We start from the raw sequence: 15,635 nt of genomic DNA on the forward strand, positions 1-15,635 counted from the left end.
TTAATGAATTGGCTGAGCCCCAGAATTGATTGGACAATTCATAAATCCCACCTCCACGATGCAATTGCTGTGATTGGTTGTCGAGCGCTGCTCAGGGAATCAATGCAGCGCCGGATGAACCATTTTGTGCGGTTCCCCGAGCCAATGGCTTCCATTGAAGTCAAGCCGTCCGATCCGCGGCCCTGCCGCAGCTAACCATGCGGCCGTGCCACGGATCCGTGGGAATGCAGGAGATTTTTTAAAAAACAACACGGCGCATGCGCGCCTGGACGTAACCACCGTGCAAAAGAGCGAAGATCCGTCCGCAACAGATAAGACCCGCGCCACATCTGGACAGGTGAGAAAATGTCTTTTTTGGCCTCATGGCTGCGGGTACAGCTGCAATCCACTGCAAGATTCTGCACTGGGATTCCATGCGTGCCTGTGGACAAGAAGCCTTAAAAAATGCAAGTGTGTGGGAGGCCTAGTCAGGGAATCTGAGACAGTGGCAGTTAGTCAATAAGTCTCCTATTTGTACAGATAGCTATTGTCTGGAGATTGTTATTGGTTCCCATAAGGGAAGAATTATTTATATTTGGCCCTTTCGGACATAGAGCTTTGTAGGCTTGCTCCTGTTATTCATACATAGGTGATGGTTGTCTTTGAATTGCCATATGGCAACCTCACCTGATACACAGTGAAACACACACATGAAAAGCAGGACAGAAGGCCAGTGCATTCATTTGACCTTCCAGCCCTAATAAATATATGTGTTTATATAGGTACATGGGCTTACACATTTGACTGCTTAGCTATAAGTGTGAAAAAACTCCTGTGCACAAATCCGAATAAATAAATGCATTCACACATTGTGGAATTTCCACAGCAGAAAGTTTGCAGATTTTCGTGTGAATCCACGTCTTGTGGATTTCACTTCCTCGTGTTCTGTAAAGCTTACGTGTATGAAAAGATCTATTTCCTTCAGTAGTTTTGCACTTTTCTTCTGCATCTACAGTCAGCTTGTTGTGAAGTTACACCAATTCTAAAACATGAAGCAACGCTCTTCTGCTCTCTCATTTCTGTGGGACAAGTTCATGTAAGAACATCCGGTGAAAGTAAAAATGTTCTAAGTAAGACGTGACGCCCCTGACTGCTTCCCCTACAGATCAGCCAGTTTATCTTTAAACAATGTAATTCCTGGAAGAGCAGTTTGTCAGTCCGTTGAGTAGATTCAGCTGAACGCGGCAATATAGACGGCGCTGCTGATCCCTTCTAGATGGCAGGTAATGTATCCTGTGTGTTTTGTACATATGACTTATTATATTCTAGTCCCTGATTACTTCAGACGGGTCGGTGATGTAGGATTATCCTGATTGCCAGATTGTAGTCGCAAAGGAATTTTTTCCCCTAAAATGTTGAAAATTGTCTTCTACCTCATGGGGTTGTTTGCCTTCCTTTGGACCAACATTGGGGGATAATAGACTGAACTAGATGGACATATATCAGCCTTACACACTATGTTACTATGTTAATGTGCGCAAAGCCGTGATCTGACAACAAAGTGTATTTGCATAATAATAATATTTGTGTTAGCTATATGTAGAGATGAGCGAGCACCAAAATGCTCGGGTGCTCGTTACTCGGGACGAAATTATCGCGATGCTCGAGGGTTCGTTTCGAGTAACGAACCCCATTGAAGTCAATGGGCAACCCGAGCATTTTTGTATATCGCCGATGCTCGCTAATGTTTTCATTTGTGAAAATCGGGGTAATTCAAGAAAGTGATGGGAACGACACAGCAACGGATAGGGCAGGCGAGGGGCTACATGTTGAGCTGCATCTCAAGTTCCCAGGTCCCACTATTAAGCCACAATAGCGGCAAGAGTGCCCCCCCCCCCCCCCCCCCCGCACTGTCAGCATAAAGATCGTTCTCCTCTGCCACAGCAGTAACAGCTGTGGCAGAGAAGAACGATGTTAGCCCATTGAATTCAATGGAGCCGGCAATACAGCAGGTTCCACTGAAAGCAATGGGCTGCCGGCGTGCGCGGGATGAATTGTCGGGAAGGGCTTAAATATAGAAGCCCTTCCCTGCAATTCATCCAGAAATGTGTAAAAATAAAAAAAATATACCGTATATCCCGGCGTATAAGGTGACGGGGCGTATAAGACGACCCCCCAACTGTCACCTTATACGCCGGGAATACAGCGGAGCAAAAAATAAAAATCATTACTCACTTCCCCCGGCGCTCTGTGGCGCTGCTGCAGGATGTCGCTCCCTCCTGGTCCCCGGCAGAGCATTGCTTTCTGGACGCAGGGCTTGAAATCCCCGCCACCAGAAAACACACGTGCCTTCAGCCAATCACAGCCAATGACAATGATGTAATTGAATGGCTGTGATTGGCTGACGGCGTGTGTTAGCTAATCACAGTAGCTTTCTGGAGGCGGGGATTTCAAGCCCTGCGTCCAGAAAGCAATGCTCTGCCAGGGACCAGGAGGGAGCGACAGCCTGTAGCAGCGCCGCAGAACGCCGGGGGAAGTGAGTAATGATTTTTATTTTTTGCTCCGCTGTATTTCCGGCGTATAAGGTGACAGTTGGGGGGTCGTCTTATACGCCCCGTCGCCTTATACGCCGGTATATACTTACCTTGTCCCGGCAGACGGAGTTCAGCGCGGCCGGCCTACAGTGGGTGTGAAGGGGGTGTGAGTCAGACCTGCCCCCTGATTGGCTCAGCGCTGAGTCTGACTCACACCCCCTTCACACCCACTGCCGGCCGCCGCGGCTGAACTCCGTCTGCCGGGACAAGGTAAGTATATACTGTATATATATATTTTTTTATTTTAACACATTTCTGGATGAATTGCAGGGAAGGGCTTATATATTTAAGCCCTTCCCGACAATTCATCCCGCGCACGCCGGCAGCGCATTGCTTTCAGTGGAACCTACTGTATTGCCGGCTCCATTGAATTCAATGGGCAAACATCGGTCTTCTCTACACAGCTGTTACAGCCGTGGCAGAGAAGAATGATTTGTCTTCTATATGTTCTCAATGGGGTCGGCGCTGCTGCCGCCGGCCCCATTGAGCGCATATAGAGAAGAGAACAGGAATCGCAGATCGCAGATAGGTGCGATCTGCGATTTCTATGGCCTAAGAAGGACCGTTGGGGTTCTTGAAGCCTAAAATCACTCCTAACGCTCTCCCTATAGCAGCTCCGGCATCAACAGCACTTTCCCTGAACTATGTCAGAATGCATCTGTGGCGAGCCGCGGGCGGGCAGATTTTAATACTCGGGTGACACCTGATCTCGCCAGCCACTCACTGCAGGAGGGTAGTATAGGGCTTGAACGTCGCAGGGGGAAGTTGTAATGCCTTCCCTGTCTTTCTATTGGCCAGAAAAGCGCGCTAACATCTCAGCGATGAAAGTGAAAGTAACTCGAACATCGCGTGGCACTCGTCTCGAGTAACGAGCATCTCGAACACCCTAATACTCGAACGAGTATCAAGCTCGGACAAGTACGCTCGCTCATCTCTAGCTATATGCAGTTTCCAACAAGCGATCTCTGCGCTCCTGAGCTCTGAGAGAGATCGAGCTACAAGACAAAGGAGTTCAGCAGTAGTCACAGCAAAGTATTCGGAGAGCTACTGACACAAGTATTACACAGCTGTATGGCAGATATACAGAACAGGATTGTTGAATATGACTGAGCCAATATAATTTGTAGAGCAGCAGAACAAGGTAACTGAGACCATGGCCCTGGGTGGAGGCCCACATGGCGAGGGATTTGTAGTGAGGATGAGGAGCTAAAGGGTTAAAGATTTAGGGGATGGCTCAAGGGGTGAAGTTAAGGGAATAAACATCCTCTCCAGGACATAGGAGAGACATTTTAAGCAGGAAATCAGAGGAAGTCCTACCCTCCCGGCCTAAGAGTTTCTTATTCCTTAGTCCAGATTAACCGGAATGCAGCTAAGTGTGGAAACTTAACCAGCTGAGAGTTTGGGAGAAGTCCCAGGGGTTGAATCTTGTCATGGCAGTGTTGTGTTGGTTATGTAATGTTTTTACAATATACATTATTTTTGTTGTGGCTAAATTATTCAAAAATATTATTTATCAGTGTTCATGATTCATTGAATGACAGCTGAGCACTGCCTCTGATTGGTCACAGTGCTCAAACAATCAGAAGCAGCGCTTTCAGGAGGCGTGGATTTTTCAATCCCTTGCCAGAAAAGAAGCTGAAGAAGTGTGTCGGGGACCAGCTAAAAGACACGTCGGAGATGATAGCACTTCTAGGGTGATCTATTATTATTATTTTTTTCTATAGATAGGGCTTATATTTTAAGTTCCGTTGCCATAGCAGTGGCAGAGGATTATGATCATCTCTCATTGATTTTAATGGGGCCGACGCTGCTGCCGGCCCCATTGACAACAATGGGAGAAAATCAGAATCCACTGCTGCAGCTGTGACAGCTGCAGCAGAACATTTCTTCAGCGATCGTGTCCCATTCATTTCAATGGGGCCAGTGCTGCTACCACTGGCCACATTAGAAACAATGGACAAGATCGCAAAAAGAATGGACATGCGATTTTGTTTTCACGCTGCATTGCAAGCGTTAAAACATCGCACACATGAATGGAGCCATTGGAAGCCGTTGGTCTCCTAATTCTGTGATTTCCTGCAGCCTTGTGTGCTGGGAAATCGTGTGATTTGATCGCAGGGTGAAGGCACCCTTTCTCTACCAGTTGGGATCTGATCTTTGTTGTGGGGGACATTAGCCTGTTACCCCAAAATAGTCATGGTTAAGTGGCTGCCGACACAACTGAGACAACTACCATGATGCATTACCTGAGTACGTAGAAAGGGACATAGTAATAGAATAGAGCCAAATCAGGGGAGGTAGAATACTTTAACATTGTAGATCAGAGCCGGCAGCAAAGTAAGTGTAGTCAAATAACAAGCTAAGGTCAGGATTGGAGAGGTCAGGAAAGCTGGATAGTTAAGGCGAGGGTCAAATACCAGTAGATCAGACGAAAACAAACTTATATCTTCACATAGTATAGCAACTGATTGCTCAGGCACCTGCTAGTGGGGTATGGTGCTTTAAATAGCCAGAGGCCTGACTGGATTGATTGGAGATGGAAAAGCTGGTTGCATGCACTGGCCGTTTAATAAGACAAGGATTGGCAGCGCACACGCACCCAATGGGGATCAGGAAACACCGGGATTGTGGCACTGGTTACGCCCAACAGCAGGAGGAGGTAGGAGACACAGCCAGCAATAACCAGTAACTATAAAAATAGCTCTTCTACATATAACCAGGCATACAGATAACTATGATAACAAACTACAGTTACATACAAATATAGTGGAATATGGGATACGCAGATACTATAATAGACTGTTATAAAAAAAATCCCAGACAAGTCTACTTGTAGAAAGGCAAAGTCAACTTCATGGCAGAGATGATTTCAGGAAGCTTTATATGGCTAAGCACAAAGTCCGCCTTGCTCTGTAATATGCCAGCTTATTGAGCATGCCATGGTTTTTTATTAATCCATCAGTAAAAAGCTATTTCTAAAAAGATCTGTCAGGATCAGGGAATGTAGATCCACCAAGCCATAGACTGGTTTGGCTTTGGGACAAATCCTGAGGCAACACTTGAGGAACCCCGGTCTTCACCCTTGAGGCTTCAGTCACACGGGCGCATTGGCGCCCGTGTAACTGCAGGAAGAGACGGACGTACCTGAAGACGGCCGTCTCTCTCTGCAGCGCCGGAGGAAAGAACATGTGACCGGCTTCATTGCCGGTCACATGTTCTTTCATCAGCGCTGGAGAGAGACGGCCGTCTTCTAACTGTCAGTCACACGGGCGCAACGGCACCGCTGTACGGATGCCGATGCGCCCGTGTGACTATGCCCTTAACCTCACTAATTGGGTTGTGGGCTTCAGTGTGGGATCCCCAGGCCAATACTCAGGAAGTAGTCTCAGTACGGTGGCTGCTGATGCTACTAGAGGCCTAGGCTCATTATGTGAGGGTGTGACTATAAAGTTTAGTAAGAAATAATGTTGAGGGATCTAAGACTGAGATCTGCATGACCGTTTTAACCGACTCTTACAGCGGGTCAACAATGTTCTGCTTTCCTCCATCAGTCTTTCATTTTGAATTATATTCTGTAGATGAACTTAGAAGAGTCCAACCGCAGTTAATACAACGCTGCACCAAACCACTTATCAAAGGGGTGGTAGATGTCTTACAGCATCAAAGGATACTCAATGATGCAGAGGTGGAGTCGATCAATGAAGGTAACGATCTGCGTGCAGACAAATGCCGATTACTGATTGATACAGTGATCAAAAAGGGAGATTACAGTTGCAACGTACTACTCCGAGAAATCAAAAGACAGGATCCGACACTAAGTGAATATCTAGGAATAACAGGTACAGTTATACAATGTGATCATATTGCATTATTTTCTGGTGGTGACTGGTAATTATGTTCATTGCTGCCCGCTATCATCTGTTCTGGTAAATTCATAGTTTGGCTATACATCTGATTTTACCGTAGAGTGACATGTTGCATCTTTATCTTACATAGACAACCCTAAAAATGTTGGTATGTCCCATCACTCAAGAAACATATGAAGTGTCCAGTGTTGGCACAATACAACAATCACATGAAATGAAGCTATTGTAGTAAAACTAGATCACATCCAGTTCTGGACAAATCATTTGAAGTGGTAGAAGCTGTGTACAGGTTCTTCTTGATTTAAGCATAGCCTATTCCAGTACACTGAATGGTCACATTATTAGAGACACTCATCCAGGACTCTTGTGTCTTCCAATCCATCCTCAACTCTGCTGCCCAGCTGATCCACCTCTTCCCTGATTACTTCATTGTCTCTTCTGTATGCCAGTCTCTTCACTGCCTATTTATTGTCCAACGAATACAGTTCAAAATATTATCAATCCACACTTTTGCCCATTGGAGTTCTATTTTTCTTCTATTTCTCTTAGGCTGGCTGCACGTGGCTCGGTTGGATTCCGCATGTGGGAGCTCATAGCGGAATCTGGCTCTTACCGAGGCTAGTGACCCTGTGTACCTGCTTTCACTTGTATTGTGGATAACCGCGGTGGCTTGCCACCAGTCATGCGCAGTACAGGGTTTTTAAAAAAAATTGTTTTTCCCACACCATCACAAGGCAATGATGCGGGTAACGGCGGCCTATTTGCAATTCACATTTCAGTTGGGACGCGGGTTATACTTTGAAAAATCTCATCATCTTTTTACAATATTCTACTAAAAGAAATCTGTCATCTTATTTTTACTCAATCAACGTAATATACTTATGTGATTAATGAGGAATCCAGCAAGCTTCCCTCTTGAGATATCACCCCAGAAGGTTTTCCCATGCTATATGTTAATAAACGGTGGATTATCTGATGGGAGGTTCACCTCTGCAAGTGATCTGGGCTCTCTCACCGTCTCTACAACTAAAAAACACCCCTTCTATGCTGCTTGGTAATTCCGGCAATGGCTGCTTGAGACGTCATGTGTTCCACCTACAATGCGCAAACGCCGCACTGAGGACAGTTCATGCCCTGTGATTCCTTCTGGTGCAAGAGTGACATCATATGCTGTCCTCAGAGTGGCACAAGCACGTTCTAGAATGAGGTCTTCAGTGACCATTGCTGGAGACATCAAGTGGCAAAAAAGGATACTTCTTGTTAGCTGAAGAGGCAGGGAAAGAGTCCACACCACTTCCAGAGGTCGACGGCCCATGGGACGGTCTACTGCTAATTAGCAAATGTCACAGGATGACATTCTTAGTTGATATCTCATTATGAGAGCCTGAGTTAAATATGGTTTCGTCATTAAAGTGATGGTACCATAATTTCCAGTAAACCCCTAACTACAGAATAGGGAATAACTTGCTGATCTCACTGCTGAGACCCCTGACAATCTCCAGAATGGGGGTGCTTTGTCCCGTATCTGCCCATCACTGCGGGGTTTTTTTTTCTTCCTCCACAGTGACTTCATTGTGAACAGGGGACTGGCCAAGCATGTGCAGTCAGTACCCCATTAATTTCAATTGGGCTGCTGGAAATAACTCAGCAGGTGCTGCTTGGCTATGTCTGCAATCTCTTTAAAAGTGAAGGGAGCACTAGTACACTTGTGCGACCAGCACTCCACTTAGTCTCTTTTTTTACTTCATGGAATGTAGTCACACTCGCAGTGAGAACGGGACTCCCATTCTAGAGATCGGCAGGGGTGCCAGCAATGGGACCCCCACCGATCAGCAAGTTATCTCCTATCCTGTAACTAGAAAAGGCTGGTCCCTATAGCAAAGTTTTGAATGGCATTCCCCCTTGACCATGAATATTTAGCTGCCCCATGTAAAACTTATGTAAAAGTTTATGCCAGGCCATGACCCCTTTATAAACTAATTGTTTGGCTTTATACTAATTTTTTCTATTTGTATTTTGAGTTTTGGAGCAGCTTTATATTGATTATTATCATGGGGGCATTGAATTATAGCGTTGAACATGCCTGGAACCTTTACTAGAAAAACCTGCATGTCTTTTTATGTGCTTATAATAATTTCTGTGTTTTTCACAGTTGCAGATCCTATAAGCAATATGGACTTAAAGTAGCCGTCTCTTGGCTTCATTGGTGGATACTATTACAGTATGTGGTTTTGACTTGACCTGCACCAAGCTTACTTTACCTATGTGTAGCATTAATCTTTATTTATAGATGTGTCTTATTAGTCAGAGCTAGAGATGAGCGAGTATACTCGCTAAAGGCAATTGCTCGAGCGAGCATTGCCTTTAGAGAGTACCTGCCCGCTCGAGACAGAAGGTTCGGGTGCCGGCGGCGGGCAGGAAGCTGCGGGGCAGAGCGGGGCAGAACGGAGGGGAGATCTCTCTCCCCCCCCCCCCCCCCGCTCCCTCCTGCTGACAGCCGCTACTCACCACTCCCCCGTGCCGGCACCCGAACCTTTCGTCTCGAGCGGGCAGATACTCGCTAAAGGCAATGCTCGCTCGAGCAATTGCCTTTAGCGAGTATACTCGCTCATCTCTTGTCAAAGCCCTAGTGACCCATAAAATTTTCTGTTATACTCAGATTGTTATGCACTTTAAATTCCCACTCAATCGATGCTTGGTTTTATTTTAGTCTTCTTGTCTTGTTTGTGATATGTATTTTATGTGTTTTCTTAAAAAAACAATCGTTTGGCTTTATACTCTTTTTGTATTGCTATTGAGTGTTGGAGCAGACATATTAAAGGGGTTGTCTCGCGGCAGCAAGTGGGGTTATACACTTCTGTATGGCCATATTAATGCACTTTGTAATATACATCGTGCATTAAATATGAGCCATACAGAAGTTATTCACTTACCTGCTCCGTTGCTAGCGTCCTCGTCGCCATGGTTCCGTCTAATTTCGGGGTCTTCTTGCTTCTTTAGACGCGCTTGCGCAGATCCGTCTTCTCCCTTCGGCTCCGCTCGGCAACATCGGCGATTTGGCTCCGCCCCTTGTACGCGTCATCGCGTAGCTCCGCCCCGTCACGTGCCGATTCCAGCCAATCAGGAGGCTGGAACCGGCACACATCATGGGGCGGAGCTACGCGATGACGCGTACAAGGGGGCGGAGCCAAATCGCCGATGTTGCCGAGCGGAGCCGAAGGGAGAAGACGGATCTGCGCAAGCGCGTCTAAAGAAGCAAGAAGACCCCGAAATTAGACGGAACCATGGCGACGAGGACGCTAGCAACGGAGCAGGTAAGTGAATAACTTCTGTATGGCTCATATTTAATGCACGATGTATATTACAAAGTGCATTAATATGGCCATACAGAAGTGCTGAACCCCACTTGCTGCCGCAAGACAACCCCTTTAATTCTTATGATCAAGAGGGGCATTCAGTTAAAGTGTTGAACATGACTGGACCCTTTACTAGAAAAACCTGCATGTCTTTGTGTGCGCTCATACTGATTTCTGTGTTTCTCACAGTTGCAGGTCCTGCAGCCGCTATTAAATTTCAACCGAGAACAATTGAATTTAAACTCAAAACATTTTATTGAAGACTTAAAAAAAATAGATATTGACATGTATTAAGAAACAATAAAGATAGATTGCAACGTCTCTCTTCTGTATATCAATAAATGACTTCCATTTTAAATTAATACAACTAACCTAAGCAGATGTCACCACTAGAGATGAGCGAGCACCAAAATGCTCGGGTGCTCGTTGTTCAAGTCGAACTTTTCGTAATGCTCGAGAGCTCATTTCGAGTAACGAACCCCATTGAAGTCAATGGGGGACTCGAGCATTTTTGTATGGGACCGATGCTCCGCATAGGTGATGACTTGTGAAACACCAGAAAACATCAGAAAGTCATGGAAATACCACAGAAACGGATAGGGAAGGGCAGGAGCAGCATGGATGACTGCATCTGAGGCTCCCAGGTCCCACTATTAAGCCAAAATGGGGGCAAGGGTCTGGCGGTCACCCCCCTAACAATTTACTTGGGACAAACCCTCATTAGCAAGGCACAAGCGCTGGCACATCTTAGCTAAGCACCACACTACCTGCGACCAAGGACAATTACTGCTTGCGGGTGACACCCCTGCCTCTTCTCCTGGGTTACATGCTGGCATTGCAGTCCAACCCCCCCCCCCCCCCCGCACAACCCTGCGCCCACAGTACACACAAACATTTCCCTGCGCAGCCTTCAGCTGCCCTCATGCCACACGCTCACTTCATAGCTACACCACCCTCATGTCTATTTATAAGTGCGTACTAGATGAGGAGGAACCGGAGGCACACACTGCAGAGGGTTGGCAGGGCCAGGCAGCGACCCTCTTTGATAGTGTGGGCGATGGCCCACAATGCTGTTGAGAATTGATGATAAATTGACGTACGATCATCATTCCAATTCCGTGCCACCTCCGTCACAAAATTGTTAGGAGCCGCAAACGTGGGCATAAAGGGGACTCAGGTGCCAGCACTTCTACACATCTCCACAATGCAGCAATACTCTGTGTGGGAAGGACGTGAGCGGGCCCAGGGTCAGGCTCAGGCCCAACCTCCACCTTGTGTGACCCAAGGTTCCGCGAGTTACATAGCAATGGGAAATCCATGTGTCCCCACACAATTCATTATGTGTAGGTGTCAGATAGCTCAACACCGCAATGGGAAGTCTTTGAGCTCCTTGGGCTTGCCTTTGCTGTCGGTGCACAAAGATGGTATTACACAGGAAGAAATCAGAGTGCCCAAACATGGCAGAGTTTCACCCCGCCAAGGACCTCGGCCCACATTTCTACCTTAGTCAGTCAGTGTATTTGTGCCAGACAGGTAAAACACCGCAATGGGAAGTCTTTGTGCACCTGCAGCATAGGCAAGCCCAAGGAACTCAAACATGGTATTACACATGAGGAAATCAGATTGCACAAACATGGCAGAGTTCCACCCCGCCGAGGACCTTGGCCCACATTTCTACCCTAGTCAGTCAGTGTATTTGTGCCAGACAGGTAAAACACCGCAATGGGAAGTCATTGTGTACACACAGCATAGGCAAGCCCCTGGAACCCAAGGAAAGTATTATACATAAAGACATCAGAGTGCCTAAACATGGCAGTTTCACCCTGCCAAGGACCTCGGCCTCGGCTCACACCCTCATTAATCGTGGGCATAAAGTGGACTCGGATGCTAGTGCAGCTGTGAACATCTCATAAAAGCAGTAATGCTCCTTTTGTTTGGCCCAAACCAGTGTCTGAGATAACTGTGGAAACACAAAAGAAAATACATGTTGTCCAGCGCTGATCCCGAGACCCCAAGCAGGAGGTGGCATAATAAGGCCGAGAAACCATGACCGAGGTAGGACCCGCAATACCCTGTGTGGGGAGTACGTGAGCAGGCCCTGGGCCAGGCTTGGTCCCAGGCTCCAGCCTCTGACCCAAGGTGTCGTGAGTTAAATAGCTATGGGAAGTCCATGTGTCTCTACACACTTCATTCTGTGTATGTGTCAGATAGCTCAACACCGCAATGGGAAGTCTTTGAGTTCAATTGGGCTCGCCTATGCTGTGGGTGCACAAAAATGGTATTACACAGGAAGAAATCAAAGTGCCCAAACATGGCAGAGTTTCACCCCGCCAAGGACCTCAGCCTTGGCCCACATTTCTGCCTAAGTCAGTCAGTGTATTTGTGCCAGATAGGTAAAACACAGCAATGGGAAGTTTTTGTGCACCCACAGCATAGGCAGACTCCAGTAACATTTCTGTAGCAAAAGTATAGGTGAACCCCTCAAACCATTCAGTAGAAACTGCATAGGCGGACCCCAGTAACATTTTTGTAGCAAGAGTATAGGTAGACCCCTGTAACATTTCTGTAGTGAAAGTATAGGGAGACCCCTGTAACATTTCTGTAGCAAAAGTATAGGCAGACCCCTGTAACATTTTTGTAGCAAGAGTATAGGGATACCCCAATAACATTTCTATAGCAAAAGTATAGGTGGACACCAGTAACATTTCTGTAGCAAGAGTGTGGGGAGACCCCAGTAAAATTTCTGTAGCAAAAGTATAGGGAGACCCCAGTAACATTTCTGTAGCAAGAGTATAGGCGGACCCTAGTAACATTTCTGTAGCAAAAGTATAGGCAGACCCCTGTAACATTTCTGTAGCAAGAGTATAGGCAGACCCCTGTAACATTTCTGTAGCAAAAGTATAGTCAGACCCCTGTAACATTTCTGTAGCAAGAGTATAGGTGGACCCTAGTAACATTTCTATAGCAAAAGTATAGGCAGCTCCTTGTAATATTTCTGTAGCAAGAGTGTAGGCGAACCCCTGAAACATTGGTGTAGCAAGAGTATAGGCGAACACCTGAAAAAATTTGGTTACCAAGAGTGTAGGCGAAGGCCGGAAAAATTAGTTAGATAACAGTATAGGCGAGGGCCAGAAAAATTGGTGTACCAAGAGTACAAGTGCACCCCTGAAAAATTGCTCAACCGCGAGGGCAGGTGAAACCCACAAACATTTTTTAAAGATACAGCTCACTGTTGCTTAATTTGTAACAGAGCCTGGAGGCAGCCCTGTGAAAAAAATGGTTTCTGTTAAAGTATAAATACTTTTGAAACTTTGAAAAATTGTAGAAAACCTTTAAACAGAGCCTTTTGGGCCGCGGAAAAATTGGCAGTTCAGCGTGATGACATGCTGTTTTAGGAGGAGGAGTAGGAGGAGTACTAATACCTGAGAGTGATTGACAAAGCTAATTCCCCCTTTTTTGTGGCGATAGAGGATGCATTTTTCTCCTGTTGCAGCAAAAAGAATCATTAGGTTCCGTTTCTTTCTCGCTGGTGGAGAAGAGAAGTCTGGGGAAATCCAGGCTTTGTTCATCTTTATGAGTGTAAGCATGTTGGCACTGGCAGTTGACAGGTGGGTACGCTTATCCGTGATGATTCCCTCAGCTACATTAAACACCCTCTCTGACAAGACGCTAGCGGCAGGGAGACCAGCACCTCCAGGGCGTACAGTGAAAGTTTGTGCCACGTGTCCAACCTTGACACCCAATAGTTGTATGGAGCAGAGGCATCACGGAGGACGGTGGTATGATCGGCTACGTACTCCCTCACCATCTTTTTACAGTGCTCCCTCTGACTCAGCCTTGACTGGGAAGTGGTGACACAGTCTCGCTGGGGAGCCATAAAGCCGGCAAAGGCATTGGAGAGTGTTCCCTGCCTGCACTGGATATGCTGCCTGATTCCCGCTCCTTCCCTGGTACTTGGCCCTCTGAACTGCTACTAACGCTGTCAGATGGGAACGTTAGCATCATTTTTTCCACCAGGGCACTGTGGTATTACATCACTCTCGAAGTCCTTTCCTCTTCGGGAATGAGAGTGGAAAAGTTCTCCTTATACCGTGGGTCAAGAAGGGTGTACACCCAGTAATCCGTGTTGGCCATAATGCGTCTAACGCGAGGGTCACAGGAAAGGCAGCCTAACATGAAGTCAGCCATGTGTGCCAGGGTCCCACTACGCAACACATCGCTGTCATCACTAGGAAGATGACTTTAAGGATCCTCATCCTCCTCCTCTTCAGCCCATACACTCTGAACAGATGAGAGTCAAGCAGCATGGGTACCCTCTGCAGTGTGGCCAGCTGTCTCTTCCCCCTCCTCCTCTCCCTCCTCCTCCTCCCCCTCCTCCTGATATAGACATGAGGGTAGTCTGGCTATCAAGCGAAATACTGTCATCCCCCGTCTCCTGTTCCAATTGCAAAGCATTGGCCTTTATGCTTAGCAGCGATCTTCTCAGCAGGCAAAGCAGTAGGATGGTAACGCTAATGATGACGGCATCGGCGCTCACCATCTGCGTAGACTCCTCAAAGTTTCCGAGGACCTGGCAGATATCTGCCATCCATGCCCACTCCTCAGTAAAGAATTGTGGAGACTGACTACCACTCCGCCGCCCATGTTGCAGCTGGTATTCCACTATTGCTCTACGCTGCTCGTATAGCCTGGCCAACATGTGCAGCATAGAATTCCAGCGTGTGGGCACGTTGCACAGCAGTCGTTGCTCTGGCAGCTGAAACCGACATTGCAGGGTCCTCAGGGTGGCAGCATCCGTGTGGACTTGCGGAAATGCGCGCAGACCTAGTGCACCTTGCCGAGCAGGTCAAACAAGTGGGGGTAGTTATTCAGAAACCACTGAACCACCAGATTGAAGATGTGGGCCAGGCATGGCACGTGTGTGGCTGCCGAGCTGCAGAGCCACCACCAAGTTACGGCCGTTGTCACACACGACCATGCCTGGTTGGAGGCTCAGCAGCGAAACCCAGAGGTCAGTCTGCTCTGTCAGACCCTGCAGCAGCTCAGGGGTCGTGTGCCTCTTGTCACCTAAGCTGATTAGTTTCAGCACGGCTTGCTGGCGCTTACCCACCGCTGTGCTGCCGCGCGCTACCGACTGCTGGCAACGTGCTCACACTTTTTAATTGAGAGGTAGACGTGGCAGAGGAGGAGGAGGGGGAGGGTTTAGAGGAGGTGGCATAAAACGCCGCAGATACCAGCACCGAGGTAGGACCCACTATTCTGGATGTGGGTAGGACGTGAGTGGTCCCAGGCTCTGACTTGGTCCCAGTCTCCACCAAGTTCACCCAATGTGCCGTCAGGGAGATATAGTGGCCCTGCCCGCCAGTACTTGTCCACGTGTCCGTGGTTAAGTAGACCTTCCCAGTAACCACGTTGGTGAGGGCACGATTTATGTTGCGGCAGACGTGCTGGTGTAGGGCTGGGACGGCACACCAGGAAAAATAGTGGCAACTGGGGACCAAGTACCGGGGGTCCACCGCCGCCATTATGTTTTTGAAAGCTTCCGTTTCCACAAGCCTGTACGGCAGCATTTCCAGACAATGTGCACGTTTAAAGCTTGTGTATGCGGGTGGGTGGTGGTGTATTTGCGCTTTCACTCCAACGCTTGTATTAGCGACAGCTGAACTCTGCGCTGAGAGACATTGCTGGATGGAGTAGAGGACCATGGAGGTGAGGGTGTGGGTGCAGGCCGGGAGGCGCGTGTCCCTGTTTCCTGGGAGGGGGATTGGATCTGTGTGGCAGGTTGTGGCACAGGGGAAGAGGGAGTAGTGTGACCCGGAGGCGGTGAACGTCCTTCTTCC

General features: G+C 47.6%; 1 protein-coding gene across 3 annotated transcripts; it reads left to right on the forward strand.

Moving 5' to 3' along the window:
* Nucleotides 1–1,073: 1,073 nt before the first annotated feature.
* Nucleotides 1,074–10,116, forward strand: LOC136625530 (caspase-1-B-like). 3 transcript variants are annotated; one of them, XM_066599785.1, is made up of 4 exons: nt 1,074–1,262; nt 6,125–6,412; nt 8,592–8,660; nt 9,985–10,116. In XM_066599785.1, exons 1-3 carry the CDS (start codon nt 1,256–1,258, stop codon nt 8,624–8,626), a joined length of 330 nt encoding a protein of 109 aa, XP_066455882.1. In that variant the 5' UTR covers nt 1,074–1,255; the 3' UTR covers nt 8,627–8,660; nt 9,985–10,116. The 3 variants fall into 3 exon arrangements, with proteins under 3 accessions (XP_066455882.1, XP_066455883.1, XP_066455884.1); XM_066599786.1 differs by having other exon boundaries at nt 6,143–6,412; XM_066599787.1 differs by having other exon boundaries at nt 6,152–6,412.
* Nucleotides 10,117–15,635: the final 5,519 nt, after the last annotated feature.

This window comes from Eleutherodactylus coqui, chromosome 4 (assembly GCF_035609145.1).
Source record: "Eleutherodactylus coqui strain aEleCoq1 chromosome 4, aEleCoq1.hap1, whole genome shotgun sequence".
Classification (NCBI taxonomy): domain Eukaryota; kingdom Metazoa; phylum Chordata; class Amphibia; order Anura; family Eleutherodactylidae; genus Eleutherodactylus; species Eleutherodactylus coqui.